This window comes from Penicillium manginii (genome assembly GCF_028828005.1).
Source record: "Penicillium manginii strain IBT 31320 chromosome Unknown utg000009l:1.0-3297300.0:1.0-3298630.0, whole genome shotgun sequence".
Classification (NCBI taxonomy): domain Eukaryota; kingdom Fungi; phylum Ascomycota; class Eurotiomycetes; order Eurotiales; family Aspergillaceae; genus Penicillium; species Penicillium manginii.
This window is the reverse complement of record NW_026643110.1, coordinates 2,533,389-2,558,116: the sequence shown is the minus strand read 5'-3', so window position 1 is coordinate 2,558,116 and position 24,728 is coordinate 2,533,389. Positions and strand designations below refer to the sequence as shown.

At 49.4% G+C, this 24,728-nt stretch overlaps 8 protein-coding genes across 8 annotated transcripts; 4 read left to right on the top strand and 4 right to left on the bottom strand.

The window, feature by feature from the left end:
- Positions 1-75: 75 nt before the first annotated feature.
- N7533_012670 (uncharacterized protein) lies at positions 76-1,724 on the top strand (the record flags this gene model as incomplete). The annotated part of the gene is made up of 4 exons (XM_057109320.1): positions 76-97; positions 160-447; positions 520-952; positions 1,013-1,724. 4 exons carry the CDS (start codon positions 76-78, stop codon positions 1,722-1,724), a joined length of 1,455 nt encoding a protein of 484 aa, XP_056954421.1.
- A 2,065-nt stretch (positions 1,725-3,789) lies between these two features.
- N7533_012669 (uncharacterized protein) lies at positions 3,790-5,501 on the top strand (the record flags this gene model as incomplete). The annotated part of the gene is made up of 2 exons (XM_057109319.1): positions 3,790-4,149; positions 4,188-5,501. 2 exons carry the CDS (start codon positions 3,790-3,792, stop codon positions 5,499-5,501), a joined length of 1,674 nt encoding a protein of 557 aa, XP_056954420.1.
- Positions 5,502-6,000: 499 nt separating this feature from the next.
- On the bottom strand, positions 6,001-6,827 carry N7533_012668 (uncharacterized protein; the record flags this gene model as incomplete). Its single annotated transcript, XM_057109318.1, has 2 exons — positions 6,001-6,719; positions 6,797-6,827. The coding sequence occupies 2 exons, from the start codon at positions 6,825-6,827 to the stop codon at positions 6,001-6,003; spliced, it is 750 nt and encodes a 249-aa protein (XP_056954419.1).
- Positions 6,828-7,986: 1,159 nt separating this feature from the next.
- N7533_012667 (uncharacterized protein) lies at positions 7,987-10,386 on the bottom strand (the record flags this gene model as incomplete). The annotated part of the gene is made up of 5 exons (XM_057109317.1): positions 7,987-8,453; positions 8,518-8,589; positions 8,661-8,819; positions 8,893-9,780; positions 9,852-10,386. The coding sequence occupies 5 exons, from the start codon at positions 10,384-10,386 to the stop codon at positions 7,987-7,989; spliced, it is 2,121 nt and encodes a 706-aa protein (XP_056954418.1).
- An 827-nt stretch (positions 10,387-11,213) lies between these two features.
- On the top strand, positions 11,214-15,272 carry N7533_012666 (uncharacterized protein; the record flags this gene model as incomplete). Its single annotated transcript, XM_057109316.1, has 5 exons — positions 11,214-11,462; positions 11,533-11,782; positions 11,848-12,292; positions 12,345-13,566; positions 13,623-15,272. The coding sequence occupies 5 exons, from the start codon at positions 11,214-11,216 to the stop codon at positions 15,270-15,272; spliced, it is 3,816 nt and encodes a 1,271-aa protein (XP_056954417.1).
- A 1,399-nt stretch (positions 15,273-16,671) lies between these two features.
- N7533_012665 (uncharacterized protein) lies at positions 16,672-17,022 on the bottom strand (the record flags this gene model as incomplete). The annotated part of the gene is made up of 2 exons (XM_057109315.1): positions 16,672-16,825; positions 16,913-17,022. The coding sequence occupies 2 exons, from the start codon at positions 17,020-17,022 to the stop codon at positions 16,672-16,674; spliced, it is 264 nt and encodes an 87-aa protein (XP_056954416.1).
- Positions 17,023-18,038: 1,016 nt separating this feature from the next.
- Positions 18,039-19,528, top strand: N7533_012664 (M20 family metallopeptidase; the record flags this gene model as incomplete). The annotated part of the gene is made up of 5 exons (XM_057109314.1): positions 18,039-18,140; positions 18,202-18,584; positions 18,647-19,033; positions 19,100-19,227; positions 19,290-19,528. The coding sequence occupies 5 exons, from the start codon at positions 18,039-18,041 to the stop codon at positions 19,526-19,528; spliced, it is 1,239 nt and encodes a 412-aa protein (XP_056954415.1).
- A 1,300-nt stretch (positions 19,529-20,828) lies between these two features.
- Positions 20,829-24,132, bottom strand: pmr1 (Ca(2+)/Mn(2+)-transporting P-type ATPase PMR1; the record flags this gene model as incomplete). The annotated part of the gene is given in 4 exon segments (XM_057109313.1): positions 20,829-21,403; positions 21,468-22,436; positions 22,450-23,956; positions 24,022-24,132. The coding sequence occupies 4 exon segments, from the start codon at positions 24,130-24,132 to the stop codon at positions 20,829-20,831; spliced, it is 3,162 nt and encodes a 1,053-aa protein (XP_056954414.1).
- Between the last annotated feature and the right edge of the window lie 596 nt (positions 24,133-24,728).

Here is a 24,728-nt window from a genome sequence, read left to right as displayed (position 1 = left end):
ACGTCGTGGGTACTTCTGCCCCACGGCAGCTTTTGGAAGTGGATTGAACGGACCGCACGGTCGCCCGTATGCGACATGGCTGCACCCAAAGGAAACGGTAAGCTACTTCGGACAATCGCCATAGGATGATCTTTTGAACATCTCATGACACCGAATTAGTCGATATGCCATTTATTTTTACAGATGGCCTTCACAAGGCCGGGTCAGATAAACGTAAGCTCATCAGACAGCATGTCATGGTGGGCAAAAACCGCGGCAAGTCCCGGAAAGGGAATACAAAAACATCACGCCAGGATCTAGGATCTTCGATGCCATATTCAGATGGACCATCAGCCATTGTATTCAAAATGCGCTATCCATCAATACCCAACAAAGTCGGCAATGAGCTTTCCTTCTCCAAGTTTGCCGCCCCGGTCGAACCAGTTTTGTTGCAGGAGATGCTGAGTTGTAAGTTTTGAACATTTATATCCTAACAGGGTGATTATATTGACTAACTTGAGCATTGAAATTCGTGAACAGTCTGCTTCATGGCAAAAAGAATCATGTACCCCTTGGCAGATTACATCGACTTTCATAAGAACGATAAGATTGACACTTTATGGTTCGATCTCTTGACATACGACGCGGCATACTTGCATTCAGTTGTCTTTCTCTGTCAGTCCTACTCGTCTCTTGTATCAGGCAGTCAAACTTCATCATCCGCATGCCGAGAGATGGTACATTACTCCGAAGCTCTTCGGCTACTTCGCGAGAGAATATCAGGTCAAACTCAAGAACGAGAAACATGGGACTCTACGATTCTCGTGGTTCTTTACCTGGCCACGCATGCTCATCTCGTGGGCGACATTACCTCCGCCAAACATCATATTCAAGGGCTGCGGAAAATGGTCGATTTGAAGGGCGGCATATACGCTCTCGGGTATAATCCAAAGCTTATCATAGAATTGATGAAGTAAGCTACCCTGAGCAATACTATCTTGTCGTCTCGTGCTTACATGTCCATTTCGGGTAGATGCGACCTCGCAATGGCTGTCAACTACGGAATTGAACCCGTCTTCTTTGGAGACCCATCGCTGGAGCCCCTGATACCATATGATCTAGCACCGCCGATCTCAGAGACGTCATCAGGGATAGGAGCTTCGCCGCAGCCGGTCGGGTCAAGCATCTGCTGCACGGACCTGCAACAAGCCTGGACGGTAATGATAAGATTTTGCTCGGCGATCAATTATGCAGTAAAGCGCGGGCGTCGACTTCCAAAGGAAGTACTTTTGAGCAATATGGGGTCTGTGATGTATCGGGTGGTTCGCATCAAGCATGAACTTAATCCTGTCGATGGGATCATCCGCCTTGGGCTGCTGGCTTTTTTTTCGCACGTCCTTTTACGTGTGCGAAATGTGCCATCTCCACACACATACCTTCCTAACCTTTATCGGGATCGTCTTCTCGACCTTCCACCCGGGCAAATCCCGTTGCTCAGCCTTGTTTGGCTCCTCATGGTAGGCCACATTTCTCTATTCACCCCAGCAGATGACCACTGGCTATTGTCTTGGTTGCGAGGTTGCCTTACGAGATTGGAGGTGAATAATTGGGATGAACTTCGAGACAAATTGAAAGGGCTGTTATGGATAGACGCCTTGCATGACAAGCCTGGAAAAGCAATTTTCGACACCGTGTACCGGGTGTCTGGGCCCAGGGTCTTCAATTCGAGGCTACGAAATGGATAAATTCTCTTCTGCTTGCCGAATTGAGATTCTGTCGGGTGTTCCTTTCTTTTTCATTGCGCTGCTGGTCGGTCTAGATTTAAATAGTCTATTACGACCCAAGTTATGTGAGTGCGAGCTAGTCGGATTAGTGAAGCCTTCAGGGGGTTTGGTGATTCGGGGAAGGGTTACCCAATTTTAGGCAAAACACCAGTTTGTACAGAGGACCACGCACGAGTCATTCGGGCTATGTGGCGGGGATACTCGGTATATGATCCTGTTTTAAAATTCAACGCGACTGGGCGTGTTTCTTTGGGATATTGAAGTTAATTTGACATAGTTCCACTGGGCCGTGAAGTTGCACTGCAGAATAACCTAGCATCGAGCTACTGCACTCGAACTACTGCACTCCAATTGCTTTTGCAGTCCCAAGTCACTGTGATCCCACCGGTAATCTCACTGTGATCAACACTGTCTGTGTTGCTTGCTTGAATCCACAATTCTGCAAGTTGGCTTCCGCATTGGCCAGGCGCAATGTCCAAACAGAGATCGCTATACCAGGCTTTCGGGTCACGATCAGAACGGTAGGGCCGACACGCCCCCTTTTGCTGCATACAGCCCCTCTATTACGTCCCATAATTTCTATTCAAAGAATCCGGGGGTAGCTTTTGCCGAAAGATGTGGGACTTTTTCCTCTCTCCACACACACCCCCTCATCTCTTTTGAAGGTGCCAAGTGGGAATGTCAATAGTACGATTCCTTCATAGCCTCGTGTTAAAATCCAGCCACTCAAAACGGCGCAGGCAAACGCGAGCAAGCACGCGATAAGACGGACTCTTGGAGCGACCGACGCGAGGATTACTTCACCAATCAGCAAGATCCACCCATGTAAGTGAGGCAGGGGATCTTCGGTGGCGCGGTCCACTTTCCAGAGGGTCCTTGGAGCCCTGCCACTGCCTCAAATAAGATATCATCCACTCGTGGTGGAGCTTTGCTTGTCAATAGTCGTGGGCTCGGTGAAGAACCGGATGTGCTTAATTTGAGCAATGGGCGCATAGCTGGGGTTGCGGCGTTCCAGGTACCAGGTTTGATTTCCCCTGCCTTGATTTAATGACTCCAACGCCAAGTGAGAACTAATCTATGATTGGTATGGTGAGAGACACGCTATTACTTTAGCGACCCACATGCGGACGGGACGGGATCTCCCTCGTGCGCGCCCGCGTTCGTTCCAGCGTATCGTGTTCCAACGCACCGTGGCTCGCGTCGTGGCCCCCGAGGCTTCCGGATTCCGTAGGAATTAATATAATGGAAGGATTTGACATGATACTACTCTGTACTTCTGCATAGTACAAAGGATGGCAGATAATTTTGGGTGCATATTACTAGTATAGACTGTAATATGTGCGCAAACCTCGGGAACAGCGGTTAAGTTTGCAAATGAACCCCGATGTACTACTAGTAGATAGTACATAGAAGAAGAAAGTAAAGATAGTCAGATGTTAGACACAATTGGTAAATGCTTAATAGCAGTTGGAGATCTACTTTAATCAATGAGAATAGAAAGTCAATCGCGAGTAAAGCCGAATGTTATTTGTATCATCACGATCGGAGAATAGTATCCAGTGCCGCGGCTTGGAGGATTGAAAGTGTTCCCCATGTGGACATTTGTGGGAAATCCATGACGACGGTTTGAAATTCGAACTAACTTCGATAGTTTGGGAGTACCTCGATCGATCGATAGCGCCATGCATCGAGATTAGTGGTTTGTTCCTGCAGACGACCTCGCACAAATTCCAAATCTCTACTCCACTATCTACTCTGTTAGGCTTAACCGGCCCACTTTGTGACCTCCTCAACTCGGTACGATCTACAGGGGACAATTTCGCATCGACGAAACGCTGTACTGAGCTAAGAGTTTTAACTCGGCGCCGGCCGCACGCAAACCTCCACACGGCCGGCGCCCACTTTACTCTTGTTTTGTTGATATATTAACGCGCCCCCACGATTCCGCCGCGCTGGATTTGATGTTAGTTAAGCTATCCAACTTCACCACATTCCTTCAGCTTCGTTAAGCAAACCCCCCCTCGCCATGGGATCGGAACTCAATGTCTCCGCCGATTCAAAGGCGGAGCTCCTCATTTCCCCAGTCACCATTTGGTGGGCTGTCTGGACTGTTGTCTGGACAATCCCCGTGGTGCTGGGCATGTGGTATCTCATCCATAATCGTAACTCGCCTATCCTCCGAATCCGTGGCCTCGGGCTGTCACTCTCTGCAATCGCATTTTTACACGTTTATTGGATCCTTGTCCAGGTTGGTCTCATGTACGGTGCTCTCGCACCCGGTGATACTGAATTCTGGATCATGGGTCTCTGGTTGCCATGCGGCATTTCTCTTTTCCACGCTTCCAACAGTCGATTCCTCCACGTCGCCAAACTCCAGAAGAAATACGTCGATGGCGGCAAGGCCCTTCTCAACTCCAACCCCAGCCCAAGAGCCAGAAAGGCCTGATGAACCGTTTCCTTAACCTCGCCTACAACACCCGGATCCTCATCCTCGTCGGCGCCGGTATGCTTCTTCAGATCTTTCTCACGGTTCTTATGTGGGTTATCTCCCGCAAGTATCATAGCTCCTGGGGTATTCCCGGTACCCAAACTCACGGTACTGAGATGCAACAGAAGTCTGAGATGGGCAGGGGATGGGAATGGTGGCCCAGTGTGGCCCTGCAATTCTTCTGGGCCTGGGTCGTCGCCCCGATTATCTTGTGGAAGTCCCGCAACATCAAAGATACTCAGGGCTGGAGAATTCAAACTATTGGTTGCTGTCTGTCTAATCTACACGCCACTCCGATGTGGCTTATCGGTCTTTACGTCCCTGGCATGGAGGTCATCAACCAGTACTGGCTCCCTCCTCAGTGGATCTGTCTTTCTATTATCTCTATTGAAATCTTCACTGTCTTCCTTCCCTGCTGGGAGGTCATGCGCCACCAGTCTCTTCGCCAGGAAACCCTTGATGCGATCTCCAACTGGGAGAAAAAGGTCAAGGGTGAAACCTCCGATGGAAAGTCCATGAACTCCACCTCCACTATGGTGGACTCCATGCTCTCCGTCGGTTGGTCTTCTAAGGGCTCTGTCAAGAGTGACAACAGCTCTTCCCGCGACAGTATCTTGACAATGGGTGCCCTGGAATATGTTCTCGATCGTAACCCGGACCCTCTTCAGAAGTTCTCTGCCCTCAACGACTTTTCCGGTGAGAACATCGCTTTCCTCACCAGCGTCGCCGAGTGGAAGAACTCCCTGCCCCAGGCTATCTTGGATGGGCCTGGCGCTAAGGACGAAAATCTCCGTGATCTCCTCCGCGAGCATTTCAACCGCGCCCTGCACATCTACGCCGAGTTCATCAGTGTCCACCACGCCGAGTTCCCCTTGAACATCTCATCCAACGATCTCAAGCACCTCGAGTCTGTTTTCGAGAAGCCCACTTGCATCCTCTATGGTGAGGAGCGCGAGGTCGACCCCGTCAGCCCCTTCGACAAGTTTACCTTCGACATCCCGTCGCCCAGCAAGTCTGAGTTTTCCGAGAAAGGCACTGGTAGCGGTAGCTCGATTTCTTCGATCAAGGACCGGGTTATGTTCTGGGGTGATATTCCTACGGATTTCTGCGCGACAATCTTTGACGAGGCTGAGCAGAGCATCAAGTACTTGGTGCTCACCAACACTTGGCCCAAGTTTGTCCGGAACCACCGCCGTCTCTCGGCCAGCTCAGAGGCTACTCTGAACGAGCAGTCCGGCAACATGGTCTAGATCTAGCCATAGCCACCTGGTTAACGGGATATGAGACAAGTCAAGACCTGTTACATACTAATTTGACAATAATGTGACTGGACTTTTATACCCATTGATGTATCTATAAGCTTTAATTGATAATGACCCCCCCATATACCCTTCTGTTGAGAATTGAATACCAGCCATTTTTGTTTGACCATCGCACTGCAATCATAAGCTTAGATTTCTTTTACCTCGGGAGCAGCCTACCGAAATAACAGTAGTACCCATCTTTCAGCTTTTCCCAATTTTTATTGCCCCACCTTGACGTTATTTTCTGATTTCTGGGTCCCTTCTCCCGTTGCTGGCCCACGACAAAGTTTGGTACCAGGGGTAAGCGGGTACAAAGATGCGGATCCGGCACGGCGAAGAAAAGGCAAGATCAACACATTGCAGAATAAAATATGACCTAGCCTATCCCTATGCCAAAACGAGCTAAAAACCTAGCGCACATGCCGACGTTATCCCGAAAGCCGATTTACCACGGGTATGTGCCGTTAGCACTTAAGAATTGCCCAGCTTCAGAGTCACGTTTGCCTTCAATTATATCGAAAAGCCCCCTTGCAGAGCTCATAGGGTCTCCAGCAGCCCCGCCAGCGCTAACCGCTTCCTCGGATTCCCCCCGCAGGTTGCTCCTAACCAAGCCTGGGCAGTATGCGAAAACTCGAACGTTCTGGCTATGGAGTTGCTTGTGCTGTTGGAGCGTTGCCATGTTTAGCGCAGCTTTACTCATTCGATAGCCTTCCCAGGGCGCATTATAGTGTGGATCGGATGGGTTGGCAGCCAGTCCAAGTGAGCCCAGGCCGCTGGACACTTGAATCAAGCAAGGGTTTTCGGATTTGAGTAATAGGGGCAGGAATGACTGTGATGTGAGAAATGCCCCCATGACATTCGTAGCGAAGATTTTGGTCAGTTGCTCCCGAGCGCTGTGCCCAAAAGCGGTGATTCCGGCGTTGCTGAGAAATGCATCAACGCGGCCAAACTCTCGCTCAACTTGCGAAACGGCTGCGGCGATGGAGGAGTCGTCGGTCACATCGATCTGAAGGATGGAAAGAGTTCCTTTAATATCGTTGCTGCTTTTGATCTCATCTAGAGCGGCTTGTCCCTTCTCCGTGTCGCGGCAACCCATTATCACATGATATCCAGGATAGGAGGCAATGAATTTTGTAGTAGCGTAGCCAATGCCGGAGTTGGCACCTCCGTCAAGTTAGCTTCGTTTCTCACATTGTAAATTATTGCTATAGAGTGTTCTTAAGGCCTTTAGGCAGTCTTACCAGTGATGACGATAATCTTGGAAGCTGCCATTTTATACTGTGAAGAACCTTTCTAGTCGCTGATTATGTTACTGTAGTAAGTTGTTTTTCTAATGCGAAATTCTCAACTCTTGAGTAGTTTCAAATGGCTCGTCATCTAGGGACGCTAGGCAAGAGATGTGGCGGGTAGAATTCTTGAATCCGTTCTCGGAGATACTACTCCCGACGTCAGAACCGAGGTTTCGCTAGTACATGGTTAAATTCATATATTATGGAGAGACGTCTAGCTTGACGTAGATTAAAACGCACCAGATAGATGTGGCGGAAATAATGCTTAAGTCCGGCCCCGGATATAGCACTCAAGCCCGAGGTCTCAATACGAACTTTGGAAGTAGAAGAGTATACTAAGATTGGGTACTTCAAGTTCCCTCGGTGATGGAGATAAATCTAGTAGCCCGATGCTCGAGTATCTGACTGCGCTGAGAGACTTGCCGAGAAAGGCTTTCCATCCTGATATCTAAGCATGGTTTTCTATGAGAAGCACTAAGAAATCATGACCCCGCCACAGCATCGACAAAAATTCGTCCTGGGTTCAATTCATATTTCCAGTCATTCATTCTCTTTGTCATGGGATGCCTAAAGCCTCCCATATTATGGAGATGGAAAAGATGTCGATGCCTAGACTTTCTCTATTTCTGACGTACATTGTGCACGGTGATAAAAATCCACGAAAAACAGCTCCAGGTTTGTAATCCAAAGCGAGCGATTAACCCCGAATTAAGCACGCGTGACTGATTTACCACCTCTCATGCCTTGAATAATTCTGCCACTATGATCAGTAACTTTCAAGGTTGCGTCCCAGTCAAAAATTCTTGATAGATCTGGCGACAACATTTGGATCAATGAACAGGGTAGCTCCACGTGCTATACGACCAAAGCATCAATCTCTGAAATTATATTCTACCGAGAAAACTAATAGATTTGTTGGGTGGGTCAAAAAAAAAAGAAAAAAGAAACGATGATTTGGGACGATTCGTGTGGGATTTGAGTCGCTTTTCTAGCCATTTACTGGATTTCATGTAGTATCCGGCCCCGAGAGGGTTTCATATATAATCAAATAGGTAGGAAATTCATTCTCTCAATAGTATAGGATGTAGGTTCAATATGACAGACGCACAGATGATTCATCAGCTCCAGGGCTCTTCCGAGTCTCACTTCTTATTAACTTTGACATCCCCCTCATTGGCATAATTGATCTGGGCATATAGACTGCCCTGTTCATCAGCCTCCAGGCCTGCGAAGGAAAAGACATCGCCCGCAGGCATAATAATCGTGGTACCCAGCCCACTGAACAAGCTCTTTAGCTTGTCCTGCACCGTAGAGGCGGTAGTGTCTCCCCATCCTGTGAGAGACTGCTCGAACCTGGTGTTCAAGCTCTTATTTCCAAAATCCTTGAACGTGTGGTGCGTCTCAAATTGGGAAAAGTTGCCATATACTTGGGTTCCATCAAACTTGCCCCACTTCACCCCTTGACCCGGACGCATGAGGTTCTTGCTGGCGTTTTCATCCACGGACACGTCAAATTGACCGACGCTTCCTGGGTGAACCACGACACGGATCAGCGACTTCATCACGCATGACACGGTCCGTGCATTTAGCCATGCATTGAGTTTCCCAGCTAAGCATCAAAGTTAGTATCTATACCAGAGAAGAAAACCAGGGCAAAATTGATTGCAACATACCACCAGGACTGTATAACTCGCTAGCTTCGTAGCCACGCTTGCGTTGGTCGGTCCACCAATTCTCAGTTCCAGCTGTATAGAATCCAGACTTTAGCACATGTCGGCTCTAAATGGAGGGTATAAGCAGCCATGTAAGATCTTACCGGTGCTTTCCAAAATACTATTTATTCCTTTTGTTTGGTACACATATGTGACAGTGTGCTGGATGTCAATATCGATATAGAGACGGCGAGCCTGGGTAATACCTTCTCGAACTGTGGCAACCTTGTCACTCGAAAACTTCACCTCAATAGTACAGTCACCTAAGAAATTTGTGAGCAATCGAGTATCACTTTTGAGACTGTGCTCGGAGGCAAGGGTCCGGGCACAACTTACCTAGAGCAAATTGACGTCTATCGTATGGATCAATGCCGATGCCGTTGACATCCACGGCATCCATCTTCCATACTTGTGTACTGCGCCAACCATTCGACAGCTTTTCTTCAGAGTCCGGTCTGACACTGATGTGAATCCTGTCCTCCGGGGTTGAATCTCCGAAAGAGGCCTTGGCGAGAACTGGTCGATAGACCTGGGCGGGGTCAAATTTCAAGTCTCCCAGTAAATCCCGCAGCCACATATTATGGAACAACTCCTTGGAAAAGGCCATGATTCCGTCATGTCCCTGGACAAATCCTCGAGTGTCGGTTGTTTTCCCCATACTCTTGGTGATGTCGAAGAAGTTGCGTTTGATAACTCCGGCATTGAAGTCCGTTTCGTCAATTTCGACTCTCTTGTCCCCATCGAGCCCAGGTCGCTGTGTGAGCATGCAAAAGTTCAGGGTACCCGAGGTGGTAATGAACTGCTGTGCCGTGCCATCGCCCGGGGTGACCGACATGTTGAACTGTTTCGGTTTGAAGTAGACCGGGGTCTTGTCTTGAGTGGCTGTTGAGTCCTTCTCGGCCGTCGTTGGAATTTTCTGGGAAATAGAATAACCCAGAATAAAAGGATTCTCGGGAGTTGGGGCACCCTTTCTGCTCAATGACTCTTGAACCTCCTGGAAATACGCGGTGATGTCTTTCATCAATTCACGCGCCCTCTCACCCATCACAACATTCCGCTCCGCATCCAACAGCCGGAAGGTCTCGACCATGGTCTGCTCCTCAAAGAGACAGAAGATGGAAGACACAGTGAAAACTTGAGGATCCACATATTTCTCCAGTTGCGACTGGGCGCGAGGGGCTGCCTGAGCTGGGTTTTCGGAGGAACGGGACGCAAGAATAATATCTAGAAAAGGGTGAGTTAGATCGGAAAGCCTGATTGTAAGGGATAAAAATCATAAAATCAAGGGTTGATACCATTCATCACGTCTTGGACGTCGCGGCGGGCAATTTTGACGGTCCACGCAATTGTATATCCGTTGATGACCATGTTCTTGTACGCTGGGGGATCCTCTTCACTATCCAGGTAGACAAGCACACTGTCCTTCTCGGTTCCGGCCGGTGCGTTTTCATTGCGCTCGAAGGTGATTTCGACGTGCGCCTTTTTGTACATTGCCGCCGGGTCATCGGAGATCTTTGCTTCCAGGCTTGGCCGAAAGCGTAGTTTAGGGCATTTTATATGACCATCAATGCCCTTCTTCTGATACACCGGCTTGCCTGGTGAGGACTTCAATGCGTTGAGCATATGAAGACTCAGCCGACGGTTGATCAGATGCTCCGACGCTGGAAGAGGTTTGAACTTGGCCAACTGTCGAGGAGGCGGCAAAGAAGCAGAGGCAATGGGCGTATCGTACAGCTTTTGGAGCTGTGCATTCACCGACTCCTCTGAGACGCCGACGACAATGTCATATCCCGCGATGGTATCGGGATGTTCACTGATCTTCACCGGCATCTTGCAAGTACGAGAAATTGGAGCAATAATTCAAAGATTGAAATGGAAGTGAACTAAGCAAGACAGGAGCTGGGTTTTTCCGATGAGAACTGGAAGGAATTATTTCATGAGCGAGAGAGCCGATTCCTTTATAAAAGTTGCTTTTGATCGCTTCTTCGAGATGTCGGTATCTTCTTCCTCGGTTGAGGCATACACGGCCAGAAAATGACATCGGAGTCGCCGTATAGTGTCAGTAGCCGAACACATTTCCTCAAACGAGAAGCTTAAGCTGGCAGGAAACCCACATCCATGTTCCAGATTTGGAATCTGGCAAACAAAACCACCAGACCCAGCTGAGTGTCGCCAAAAAACACCCTTGGTCCATCTCCCGCGGGAGATCAGCGACTCTATGATACTTGTCACAGCTGACTCCATAATTTCATCGCATCAAAAATCAAGGCAGAAGAACTCCACTCGGGAACGCCGAGTTGAGAAATGCACAAACAAGAAAGAGCGCGTGGACAGCCAAGTCCAGATGTTAGGCACAGCCCGGGGGAAATGGCAAGCCATGCCGAGACTAAGCCCTAGAAGGTTAGGGGCCGACATCTGGAGCTCGGCAATGTTCACTCTGACGGAGATCCCCCGCCCATGGGATGCTTTAACCCAAAGGTGCATGAACCACAACATTTTAACCTCGCATCAATTGACCATATCACCCTTGGTCGGATGATAGCGTGGTGACTAGATATGATTTATATATCAATATTCAACGATCCTTCTGTCATCCATCTCATTGTTCTTCTTAACTCCAAACAGTCAACTGGTTGACTCGGAAATTCACTCACACCATGGCGAACAAGTCCTTTCTCTCTAATGACGAACTGTTCACGCCTTCATCTTGCATCCATACCAATTCCCCATTTCCCAACAGTTCAGGCTCTGAAAAAGATTTGAAGCAGTCCACGATTGTGGTCGATGTTTGCTCCGAGTTAACAGAATATCGAGCCGCCGTGAGCTACCTGCGACGCAGTGGTCAGCTTCGTCTCATCCACGATGCCGAATCCCGTCCAGTGATATTCACCATCGATGAGGACAAGGTACGGCCTTCTCCTTGGTTTTCTTTTACCTAGATAGCAAATGGAGCCATGAAATTGATTTCAGATACAGCAACTATGTGTCCTCGAACATGGTATTCAAGCCTGTGAAGGCTGGTCCACCCTCGTCATTTCCCCGCCTGGGGCTTCGGTGTCATCATTTGATGTCGTTCAGTCTGGGAACATGGTTTTTTTGGCTGTGGTTTGCGCGTCAAACTCAAATAGTGGGTCATTTCACAATGTGTATCACTGCACCGTGGATCTGTCCAAAGAAGGATTTTCCTTTACGAACCCACTGGAAATCGATGATAACAAACCAACAAGTAAGCTGCTCTGCATTAAACTACATGTATTTAGTCTGAATCTTTTAACTCAAACATTCTTCCAGGCCTCGAATGGGTTTTGGTTCCAGACAACACTCTGGACCCCGTCGGAGATCTGACCCTCTCGTCGATCATCTGCAAGTCCATTGCCACTGCCGATGGGGACCCTGCTACTCAGATTATCGTGGGCACGGCGGCACATGGAGTCAAGGCAGCCACCCAATATATCATTAATCCCACTGGGAGTGAGAATGAAGTTTGGTTCCCTCTGACGTTCCCGGCGGATGCGTCCATTCTTCAACAGACTGAGCCGATGGTTCTCGGTAGCGTTGAGTCCGACAAGATAGAAGATGGAATGGTTTCACTCTTTAAGGATTTCTCAACCGGCGAACGAGGAAGATGCGTGGGCCAAGTGTCGGCTCCTCGCGGAGGCTATTCCCGTAGTTTTGAATTTAAGGCCTCAAAGCTCGGCGACCTGCGGGGAGTTTTCTCCTTGCTCAATCCCTGGGGGTGAGTTCAAACCCGATTTCATAGGGGATACGAGATAACTAATTAATCATAGCTTGACCGACGTCTTCATTGCTGGCCAACATGGTATCGGCTTCTATGGCTTTGAGAACATCGACAACATGGCGACAGAGCCCATTCTTCCTGAAGTAGGGTTCCGCCAACTAGTGGCGTCGGAGGATCTGGATCCTCAGGCTCCGGAAGAACAGTCCAGGATTGCCATCTTCGCCGTTTCGGATGATAACTGTCTCTATTTCGTTGAAGGAACTCGCCACTTTGCCGACCGCAGGATCTCCTTCTCGGCATCGGGGCTTCCCATCCGAACAGGGGTCACCCATCTCTCTGCAAGATATAACGCATCCCACGGCACCAGTGAACTGCTGTATGGAACCGAGGACGAGAATGCCCTGTATTTCATCCGCCGTGACCCTGCAGGCCGATTTTGGAACGAGGACCGCATCACTCGGAGGGCCTCGAAGTTTATCAAATACGACGCGTTTGTGACGGCTATGACATTCACGGACGGCAATGGGCAAGCACTGCCTCTGGATTATCCTATCACTCTTACTGCAGAGTCAGTCAACATGGTGGCAAACGGAATTAGTCACTCTCTCACACCATCTCCCACTGTGGTATACCCTGACGCCACGGGGTCTATTCTGATGGCCATCCCTTCGCAAGATCGCTTGGGTACTACGCCTGTAACGGTCTCTCTCGGACCGGAGAATGCCCGCTACCAGTTCACGGTGAACCCGGATGAACGAGTGCGGCGTTTACTAGGAAAGTTCGGCTCTACTGACACATTGTTGAACGCGACAACGACGACGGGAGAGAAGGTTTTCGAGGGGTATCAGACGAAGGATCTCGAGCAGGCAGCCTCGGTCCTGGGAAATTTCCCCGAGATGAAGGAATCAGTCGAAAAACTGTCAGAGGCTCCAGTACCAGTCGCTGAATATCCGCCAATGAGCGAAGATGAGCCGAGCTGGCTTGAGAAAGTTGGTCACAGCGTCGAATCGTTCTTCTGCGATATCGTCGAGTTCGTCAAAAAGGTCGTCAAAACCACAGTCAAGGTCTTCATCCGTGTCGTTGGTCCCATCGTCAAAATTGCATTCAAAGTGCTGGGTAAGGTATTCTCCTTTGCAGTGAAGGCAGTTTATGGCCTTCTCGAAGGAATTGCCACGGTACTGGATGTCATATTTCCATCACTCGGAATGAAAAAATTCCTGAAGCTACTCAAGCTTTCCGTGGATCCTGAATGCATCAAAGAGACACAGAAGGTATGTTTGAATTATATCCCCTCTAAAGTCTCCGATGGCTAATCTTTGTAAAATAGTACCTACATTCTACTTTCATGGGTTCATTAGGATATGTGGATCGCTTCCTAACAGTCAATCGAAAGAGCATGACTGATCTTCTCGATGATGTGGCCGCGCTTGTGCGACCATTTATCGATGATCCTCGGGGGCTTCCAAAGGAAGACCAAGAAAAGAAGCCAAGCCTTTCATCCACGATTATGAAAAACCCGGTCATTCGACTATTGTCGAGTATAAACCCCATTTCATGGATCATGGAGGCCATTGAGGAGGAGATTGGGGAGTTTCACGTTCCCTCACTGGCTCCTTTGCTTCAAGAAATGCAGCAGGTCATTGGAAAGTCCATGGACCATGAAAGTCAGATAATCAGTCAATTACTGGATACGCTGATTGAGCAGTTTGAGATGGCGAGAAACGGTAAGAAAGGCGTGTTGGAGGCCTTCATGGCTAGCCTTCAGGGTACCTTTTGGACACTTTTCGATACCCTTCGAACCATGATGGAAGGGCTCTACGACTGCATGTTGGTTCTCATACGTGGTATTGGGCCAATTCTTACCGAAGTGTGGAAGATCCCGGGCTTGACCGATCTTTGGGAAGACATTACGGGCACCGAGTTTACTCTACTCGGATTCGCGACTTTTCTTCCAGCCGCAGTGACCAATTTCCAATGTTTGATGGCCTATGAGCAGCTCCCTGTCAAATTACTTCCTACTGTCGACTTTGCAACCCTTCCAGTGCATCGTCTCTATCGTTCTCATCAGACTCAGCCCAATTTCTCTATCCTGACAGCAGTCGCGGCGCCGGAGCAGTTCGAGTATCTCGCCCCAACATTTCATCACAAATCTATAGGCGAAGTAGCGCTGCAGAGCACGAAGATCAACAGCATCAAGCCAAAGAGCCTGGGCGTCAGCAACTCTGTCCGAGTCTTGTCTGAAGCTGAAAGCTCCACCGAAACAAAGACACATGAGAGCCTTCATTGGCTGGGCGTGGTTTTCGAAAACGTGGGGCGAATGTTGAACGCAACTGTTGCGGCATATGAGTCTTTCCATGAATACGGACAAGCGAAGGCGGCACAACAGGTACGACCAGCACCGGGTGTGCAAATGGTTCAACTACCTCCTGCTCCTCCTGCCCAACAGCCGGGCCCCCAGTTCCGACCCATCAATCAGGGGCGGAATGTACCTGCTCAAGGGGGAAACGCGCCTGCTCATCGTGGCCCAGGAGGGGGAATCAAGTGCATCGCTGCTGTGGGAAGAGTCTGCCAGGTGGGTGGCTTGATCACCTCTGGGGTCACTGGAGAAACCGCGCCGACGATGGAACACCCTTTTCGGGCTATTCCTGCGGCACTCGGGATTCTGGAGTTACTTTGTGTGGCGAATGCCCATCTCAGTGAGGGTACCTACAAAGCGGGCAATCGCGCGGCTGAGGTATTGGGTGCTTTCGGGTCCATTTCTCGTGCATGGATGCTAGATAGCGATCAGAACGGCGGTGTCGCAACGGCGAACAGAGTTGTCCATACGGCAGGACCTGTTGTTGGCCTCGTTGGAATGGGTCTTGACTTCTCCAAGGATCCCCGGGCCAAACTTGCTGCAGCGGGCTGTCATGCGACGGATGGGGTCTGCGGCCTAGTGGGTTTCGGAACGGCTATAGCTGCAGCTATTGATTCGTAGGCGTAGTCTACGAACCAAGGTCTTTTTTGGTCCGTGCCTTAATATTCATTATACCCTACCACAAGGTTGTCAAATGCAGTCAGCGGTCCATTTTCATTCTCTCCATCTCCACTGGTCCCTCGTCCGTTGCCCGCGGCGCATTGGCAATGTTGGCAGAAATAAGAAGAAAGATAGAACTCGAAGCCCACTAACCTGGTAGGTTAGGTACTTCAAATTTTATTAGATCTATAATTTATAACGTTCCAAGTTTACTATAGATCTATATTATGACCGACCCTTCCGACGAGATGTGGCGGAAATAAACCTAACTCCGGGCCCGGATACAGTACTCAAGCTCGATATCTCGATACGATGCCCTGGAGTAGAAAAGTATAAGGTCAGGTCCGATTGATAATGGAGAAAGATTTAGTACGATGGTCAGGTACTACCGGACTACCCTAGGAGTCTTGCCGAGGAAACCTTTCCATCTTGATATATGCCTAGGTAAGCATGGCTTTCTACGAGAAACGTGTAGAACTCATGACCCCGTGAAAGGCCACGGCACCGGCAAGAATCCTTCCTGTACTTAATTCATATTGCCAGTCATTTATTTCCTTTAGCATGAGATTTGTATATCTTCTTTCTTATGGGGACGGGGAAAGATGTCGATGCCTAGACTTTCTCTATTCCTCACTTAGCTTACACGGTGATGAAAGCCCATAAGAACAGCTCTAGTTCTGGACTCTGAAGCGAAAGAGTGACCCCAAATCAGGCACGAGGAATAGTTTCCAAGGTTGTCACCTCTCATACTTTGAATAACTCTGCTACTGCTACTATGATCAATAACTTCCAAGGTTGCGTCTCGGTCAAGAATTCTTGATAGATCTGGCGACATCATCTGAATTAAAGAACAGCTCCACGTGCTATACGGATTAAATTTTCAGAGCCAGAATACGGATTAATTATATTCTACCCAGGAAATGACGGTTGGGCGGGAGTGAAAAAAAAAAATTGGAAAAAAAAAGAAACGAGCGACGCAGGGATCGAACCTACAATCTTTGGTAATTGATAGAGAAACCGAAAACCAACGCCTTTCCATTAGGCCAGCCGCCCAGTTATATTACTCAGCTGGCACTTTCATTATACATGACAGCCACTATTTTTAACTACCATACTTTGCAAAAATGGATGCTCGACCACCTCCCAAACAATATTGCGATCTTTAATTTTATGTCTATTTTAATGACGGGGTATCCCGTATCTAACTTCCAGGTCGCATTTTAATGCAGAAAACATTCATTTCTAAACAGGGCGACAGTTGCTTTACATAAAACAAATCAAGACTAAAGCATTCCTTAGGCTCACTCAAGCAATGCCTTCGGCGCTGGGGCCCATCTCACTTTTGCCAGATTGATCAATCTCAACCTTTCTCCTCCGGCTCCCACATCGCCTCGCGCATGAAAGTACTGCGCGCTCGGGTTTGCGGACCCTTAAGCACTAGGACAACAGGAACAACAGACAATGCGATCCCAATAAATCCAAGAAGAGTACCTGCCCAGCCAAATCCCAGATTGCTAAACAATTAAGGCGAGGCCAAGGGCAAGAAAGCACCGAAATAATTCCGGCCCAGTGAGGCAGCGGAAAGAGCGGATGCAGCATACCGCTCGTAAGCATCGGTGGGATAATTGATAACGGCCATATAAATGGAGTAGATTCCGATGCTGGCGGCTGTGATACCAATCGTGGGGGCAATCCAGTGCACATCGGACATGTTAGCCCATCCATACCAAAATTGGACATTATCTCTCGCGTGTCGATTGGTTGATTGGGTACAGGTCTACTTGTGGACAACGTCTGGGTCAGTTTTCCAGTCTCGACATCTTAATTTTGGGATCACCTTTCTACAAGTCAGTTTCAAACCCCCTCCAACTCCCGCTTCTAGTTCAATTACCAGTCTCCGGAATTAAATGATTCTCCGAGAGATCTAGATGTTGATTGACTTATGATTAGTCCCCAGTTTGACCGACGTATATCTTCAACCACCCTTTAGATCAGACAAGACGACGATATTATGTCTTTCTTAAATATTCAATGGGTATAAATAGCCAATCGCGTTGAGCCTGCATAAGGATCAGTCGCCGCTTAGTATAAGACGGTCAGCATAGAGTATCTTTATCATTCATTGACTATCTTGTGGCCGCCTGTAGCTTAATTCGCTATATTTCAATTAACCTCAGGCCCGCAAGTCAACCACGCAGTTACAAGACACGCCAAGAAGAAAAAACATCCAACACAAACACCGTCTCCTCTTGAGGGCGGTTTTCCGCGGAACTGAAGACCTAGGTTCAAGCACGACAGGTCCGCTCGGCAGAGTGGCAACTCGGACCTATTGCCGACAAGATTGGCGAGCGGAATTGCTCCATTGGCTGAAGCCGCCAGCCCATCGGCAAATTCCAAGCCACCCTGAACAATCCATCAATCATTGATTGCGGATGTATCGCGGTTTTCCTATCATAGGCCAGACAATAGGTAGCTGATCGCTTAATATCCCAATTATGTTTTGTTTGGCCATGCATTAGACTTGGTATGTATGCATAAAACCTCATTTCTTTGCTTACCCCACACTGGGGTTGTATCGCGATAAGGCTCGTTCCTTCGTAATTGATATCGAGAGAGGGGCTGTGGGGTAGTATTTAATGAAGTGAATTTCCCTTCGCAACTTTGTGTTCGAGTTTGGATTCGAATTGCTCTTTTACTTATACGGCAAATAATCAACATCAAAACAATATGGCAATTAATCCAGTCTGTATCCCTCCAGAGGAGGTACGCAAGGCCATTGACGGTGCATTAGAAAAGGTTGCCAAAGGTCTACGCGGGCTTAACCAATTTGTAAGTTCTCTCGATGGAAATAGCTCACAGCGTTCTTGTAAGGGATTCTTACAAAGCCCAGATCTGGTCCAATCCCGAACTCGCCTATGAAGAACACAAAGCCCACGATGCAATTTGCAACTTTCTTGAAGAGCAGGGCTTCACTGTTACCCGTCACGCCTACGGCCTCGATACCTCCTTCGAATGTATCAGCGGAACCGAGGGACGACTTGTCAACTTCAATGCAGAATATGACGCGCTCCCAGGTATCGGGCACGCATGTGGCCATAACCTTATCGCAACAGCCAGTATAACTGCGTTTTTGGCACTGGCTCATCTGCAGAAGGAATATAATATCGGTTGTCGGGTTCAGCTGCTTGGAACGCCGGCCGAAGAGAATGGCGGTGGGAAGGCGAAATTGCTCGATGCGGGCGCATATAAGGAAGTCGATGTTTCTCTCATGGCGTATGATCACCCCTCACTTTCTTTGGCTGAATATATTCCTTCCTTTAGCTAATTTTATTCAGGCACGGCGGTCCAAAGAACATCATCGGGAGACCCAGCGATGGTGTCGCGGGTATTCTCATGAACGCACGCAAGGAGCTGTACGTGGAGTATTTCGGCAAGAATGCGCATGCCGGTGGGAATCCTTGGGAGGGCGTGAACGCACTCGATGCGTTAGTAATGGCCTACAATGGCATTTCTGGTCTGAGACAACAGATTATGCCGGATGAGCGGATTCATGGTGCCTTTTTGGATGTGCCGAAGGTTGCAAATATCATTCCCGCGTACACGAAGTCGTACTGGCAGATTCGAAGCCCAAGTCTGGGGGGTCTGGATAAGCTTATTGCGCGGGTGAGAAAATGTGCCGAGGGTGCTGCTGTTACGACTGGGTGTGAGGTTAAGATTGAAGAGTAAGCTGTCTCTCGTCCTTCCAGTGGGAGACTGAACTTGCATGACTGATTTTTCTCCTCTTTCAGGAAGGAATTATATACCGATATTGTGCTAAACGATACCCTTTGCGAGCGGTATGCCTTACACATGGAGGAGCTCGGCCGGACATGTGTGAAGAAATATGAGAAGGTCTTGACTGGCTCCACTGATGCCGGTATGATTTGTCCCTTCAAGTTTGCTTTTCCTTTGACTAGGAATATTGACCTTTATTTCTAGGAAATGTGAGCTATGCTGTTCCTACCCTTCACTCGATGTTTGGTATCCCGACTCCTGAAGGTTCTTACCCCCATCACCCGTCTTTCACTGCGAGTGCAGGAACCGACGATGCGCATGAGGAGGCTGTTGTCACTGGTAAAGGCTTAGCCTTGCTTGGCTGGGATATGCTGACCAATGACGAACTTTTCACTGCTGCGAAATCTCAGTGGGAGGGGCAGGTACCAGTTGCTGAGAAGTAGTTTCTATCTGGTGGAATGAATAACCCACTGCAGTGTCAGTTTCGGATAATCAATTGGAAGTTACTATTGGAAGAGATTTCGTGCTAGTTGGATAATAGTACAGTACTCTTTTCCAGTCCGTTACCTGCTCCGGCGCCTAGCGATAGCCTTAGTTTGAAATTTCACTTCCAGGGCTCCAAGTTTAAAAGTTCTAACCTTCCAAGGTTGGAAGGCTTCCAATTGTAATTTTTTCGAGGTTCCTCGACCACCCCGAGCCCCTGTTGATTCGGCCTCGGAGGTCTTAAGTAGATCCATTGTCTTCAAGTTGGGATTTCAATTTGCCATGCATGGTACTATATTCGATTAAGGCTAGGTTGGTGTACAACCTCGAGAGCTCCCAAATTTGCACGGGCCTTCTTCGACTTGTTGAACTCCGGGTGAACTTCCCATCATACATTTTGCGGCCTAGAGATATGGGGTTACTACCTCCTGATAACTCTGTGCAGATATATATCTCAAACCTGAACCCATAAACTCCTAATCCCCCCAAACTCACCCTCTTCCCGGGCAATTTCACAATCTGACAATCACCAATTAGCAGAAATCCAAGTCCGAACCCTAGATGCACCCCCAGACGTAAAAAAGCAAGCCTATCCAACCTTCTTACATTATCATACTTGGTCTCTGGTTCCGCACCATAAGCATTAAAGAATTATCATTGGCCACAGACTAGCCGAAGTGGGGCAGTTGGTGGACCAAAAGTTTGAGCTCGATAGCGCACATTTTTCTAGCCTGTTACATCTACCAGGCCGGCTGGCCCAATGGCAAGGCGCTTGACTACGAATCAAGAGATTGCAGGTTCGACCCCTGCGTCGGTCAATTTTTTTTTGGTTATTTTTGCCTGTATGTGTGGTGGGCGAGGAGGGAGTTGGGAGAATGGGGATTGCTCGACTGCTTGTGGTGGCGAGGTGACCTTCCTCTCCTTTCTAGAAATTCGGGAGGCTTTCTTTCTTTTTTACCGTCTTCAATTTGGTTTTTTCTACAGGATTTACCTCGCAAATCCGGGGATGAGGTGTATTGATTAGATTATCTCTTTCATTTTTACAAGTAGGGATTTGATTCAAGAACAGAATTAATATTGACTTCATTTACGGTCATGTAGATCTCACAATCGTGGACACAACAGCTCTATTATGTATAAGGGGACATTCACCCTTCCAATCCAATAGGTTACACATCCACAAAGAGGAGGTGAGACAAATATCCCTCCTAAACGAACAAGGGCATCGAATCACCACACCTCCAAAAAAGAAGAGAAACATCAGACATTCGCACTATATCCGCCACCCAGCCCTCGCTGACGGCGGAGATAATGCATATACTTGCGTCCCTCGTCGACCCAGAATACAGAGCTGGCAAGACAAAACAGTTTGAACAGCGAGCCAAAGCTCAGCGGCTCGGTTTGGAAAACGCGTTGCAGGAAGGGGAGGTAGATGACGCATGCTTGGCCGGCTAGAGAGCCTAGGACAGCGTAGTTGAACATCTTGTTGCTGAAGAGGGCGATTTCGCCGCGGAGGACGGATTTGCCTTCACTTCGGCAGGTGAGTGCGTTGAACATGTCGAAGAGCACGAAGCAGGTGAATGTCATGGTAGTGTCGTGGGCTGTGACGACGCGGGACCGCTTGCCGAGGGGTTGTCCATCGTCGATGTCACCCATTTCGTGAATGTAGATTGCGAGCGTACCGAGCATGATTACCATGGCGGATGTGAGGACTCGCTGGATGAGGGGTTTTGTGAGGACCCGCGCTGTTTTGGGGCGTGGGGGTCGGTTCATGATTGACGGGTCGACGGGTTCGACACCGAGGGATTGGGCGGGGGGTCCGTCCATGAGAATGTCTGCATAGGAATTAGAATGCGAAGGAAGGCGTTGGTAGGTAAGGCTGAGGTGGGGGAAACTTACTGATCCACAGGATTTGCATGGCATTCAGTGGATTCTTGAAGCCGAGGGTAGTGCTAAGGAGTACGAGACTGAGTGCAGCCACGCTGGTGCTCAGCTGGAAGGTGATGAAGTTTTGAATATTATAAAAGATGCCCTTGCCCTGTTCAATGGCTCGCAAGATCGTTGAGAAGTCGTCATCGGTGAGAATCATGTCTGCGGCCTCCTTGGCAACATCTGTGCCAAGCTTGCCCATCGAAATTCCAATGTCGGCCTTCTTCAGAGCAGGTGCATCGTTGACACCGTCACCGGTCATGGCGACCACATCGCCTCGAGACTGAAGCGCAGTTACAATCTTCATCTTGTGGTCCGGGCTTGTTCGGGCGAAAATAGAAGTTGTCGCGATCGCCTGTGTGAGTTCGGCCATGGTCATGCGGTCAAGCTCATCACCACGGATGACTGAACGTGCGCCGGCGCCTTCATTGACAGGCATTCCAAGCTTCTTCGCAATGGCCACCGCGGTGGTCTCCGCATCACCCGTTATCATGATCACTCGTACGCCACCATGCATAAGACGACGGATTGATTTATGCACATCTCGACGAGGAGGGTCGTTCATACCGACCAGACCAGCAAAAACGAGTCCATTGTAGCGGTCGTCATCATCGGAAGGGCTGCCCTTGGGTGTGTTGGAACGACTGTTAAACCCTTTCATGCCTCTCGACGAGCTTCGCACTGCACCGCTGGAAAATGCAAGGACTCTGAGGCCCTCACTGGCCATATGCTCTGCAGCTTGGCGAATGATATTACGACGGGGCTCATCAAGAATAACCTCCCGGCCATCCTTGGTCAGGTATGTATCTGAGCGAGCAAGGACCTGTTCCAGAGCACCCTTAATGTAGGCAACATCAGAATCACCGGGGCTGCCGCTGCCAATGATAACACCCATCCACTTGCGTTCGGAGCTGAAGGGGGGTCTCAGATACACGGGCACTGATACGCTCACGGACATCATCTTCTCCCAGAGTGTCCAATAAATCCAGAATGGCAACATCGGTTGGCTGTCCTACCCAGCGGCTTTTTATGGCAGTAGAATTTCGGTCTAAGGTGGAAGACAGCACTGCTGCGGACGATGCACTAGCTGGAGAATTGGCGTGGGTACGGGAAAGGCGAGCGTTGTTTGCAATATTGCCGACCCGGAGAATGGTACGGGCAGCTGGGCCGGGGGAGAGGACTGAAGTTATATCGCGCTGAACCTCAAAGGGCTCGGTCGAGTCGAAATGCCACATTTTGGTAACCGTCATGTGGTTGAGAGTGAGAGTACCTGTTTTGTCACTGCAGACAACATTGACAGAGCCGAGGGTCTCGACACTAGGAAGCCTGCGCATAATAGCTCCCCGCTTGGCCATGCGCAGCACGCCAAGAGCAAGGGTCACAGTGACAATAATTGGCAGACCCTCAGGAATGGCCGCCACTGCGAGCGAGACGCCGATAGTAAACATTTCAAGGAGCTTACGGCCCTGGATCAGGCCAATCACAACAATCAAAGCAATGACACCGAACGAGACATAACTTAGTTCTTGGCCAAGTCGATCCATGGAAAGTTGCAGAGGGGTTCGCGGACTCTCGATTTCCTGCAGAGAGATCGAGATACTTCCGAACTCGGTCTTCGCCCCGGTCGAGATAACAATACCTTGACCATGACCCGACCGCACCAGTGTACCCATAAACGCAATGTTGTGTTGTTCATTGAGACGAATGTCGGCCCCAACGGCGCCAGAGGCGGGGGCATCATAGAACGGCGATCGAGGAGGCTTGATGACGTTGGGAGCTGCGAGGGTCCCACCATGGGCATGGGAGCGGAGTGCCGCGCTGAACTTCGTTACCGGCTCGTTTTCGCCGGTAAGATTTGATTCGTCGATTGTAAGATCTGTTGCGTTGGTAATGCGAATATCCGCGGGGATACGGTCTCCCGTAGAGAACAGCACCAGGTCACCCGGCACCAAATCGGCGGCGGGTACCGTGGTGGATGCCTTGAGCGCAGATGATGTCGTGCCTGGGCTCTTACTCCGGAGTTCCTCCATCTCTTCACCGGATTCCGATGTGTTGGCATGATCAGCCGTGGCAGTTTTCGAAGGCAAATCACGGATGAGGTGTGCGAAATGCGGGACGAGTCGACCGAGTGCTTCCAGTGATTTCTCCGACCTATATTCCTGAACAAAGCCGACGGTCACGACGATGGTGACCGCAAGAGTAATACTAATAGCATCGTCGTAGTTGCCCATAACAAATGAGATACCAGCGGAGCCAAGGAGGAGAAGGATCAGGGTTTCCTTGAATTGCTTGAGAAACCGTAACCACAGTGGCTCGGGTTCCTCGTGGGGAAGCTCGTTAGGGCCATCACGAGAGAGGCGAATCTCAGCCTCTGCGGGGGTTAAGCCATGGTGTAGAGATGTCTGGAGTCGTTCGGCGGTTTCGTAGGGCTCGAGCCAAGAGTATGTGGAGGTTGAAGCCTAATCCGCAGATTCGGGGATGAGCATAGTGTTCAAAGGGCAGGTTCATTAATCTCAGAACTTACCGACGAAGGAGCATCTGGCCGACTGCCTAGAATGTCGGTCGATGAAGGTCGCGGTGTTTCGATCTTGGGTGCATTATGCAGAGGCAGCGCAGGTGTTGTCGACCTTGACATCTCTCATGCTTCGGGGGAGCGAAACGGGAGAAGGGGGAGGGGATAAACGTAGAGGGGAAGAAAACACAGGTCCGTTTTAGCGTAGGGTGATTCTCATCCCGCCTGGATGGGAGGCAGTGTCGATGGGGGCCACGTTCTTCAGAATGCAATGTGGCAGCAAGGTCCGGCGGTGGAGAGTAGGGCGTGGGGTTGATCGGAGTCGATTCGGGGGTGGTAAGGGGAACTTGAAAATCCAATTGTGAAGTAAATCGACAATCGACTCAAGGACAAACCCAAGGAGAAAAAAAAGCAAAGGAAATGAGGCCTGTAACAGGGGGAACAGTCGAGGCGCGCGGACTGCAGTCGAATGCGTCCTGCGCGGTGATGATGCTTAACCCGATGTGGTTAGCGGGTGTTATGTCAGCTAGCTGACATAACTGGCTGACATAAACACACTGACATAACGCTGCTGAGTCACCATTTTTGGCGGTTGCCCCAGCCCCCTCCAATCCACAAGGCACCTGACTTGCACCTGTCGATGCCTAAAGGAAACTTGAAGGTCCCCCTCGACGCGCGCATATCCTCCCTATCCGCCTGACTTGGACGTGTCTCTCAAC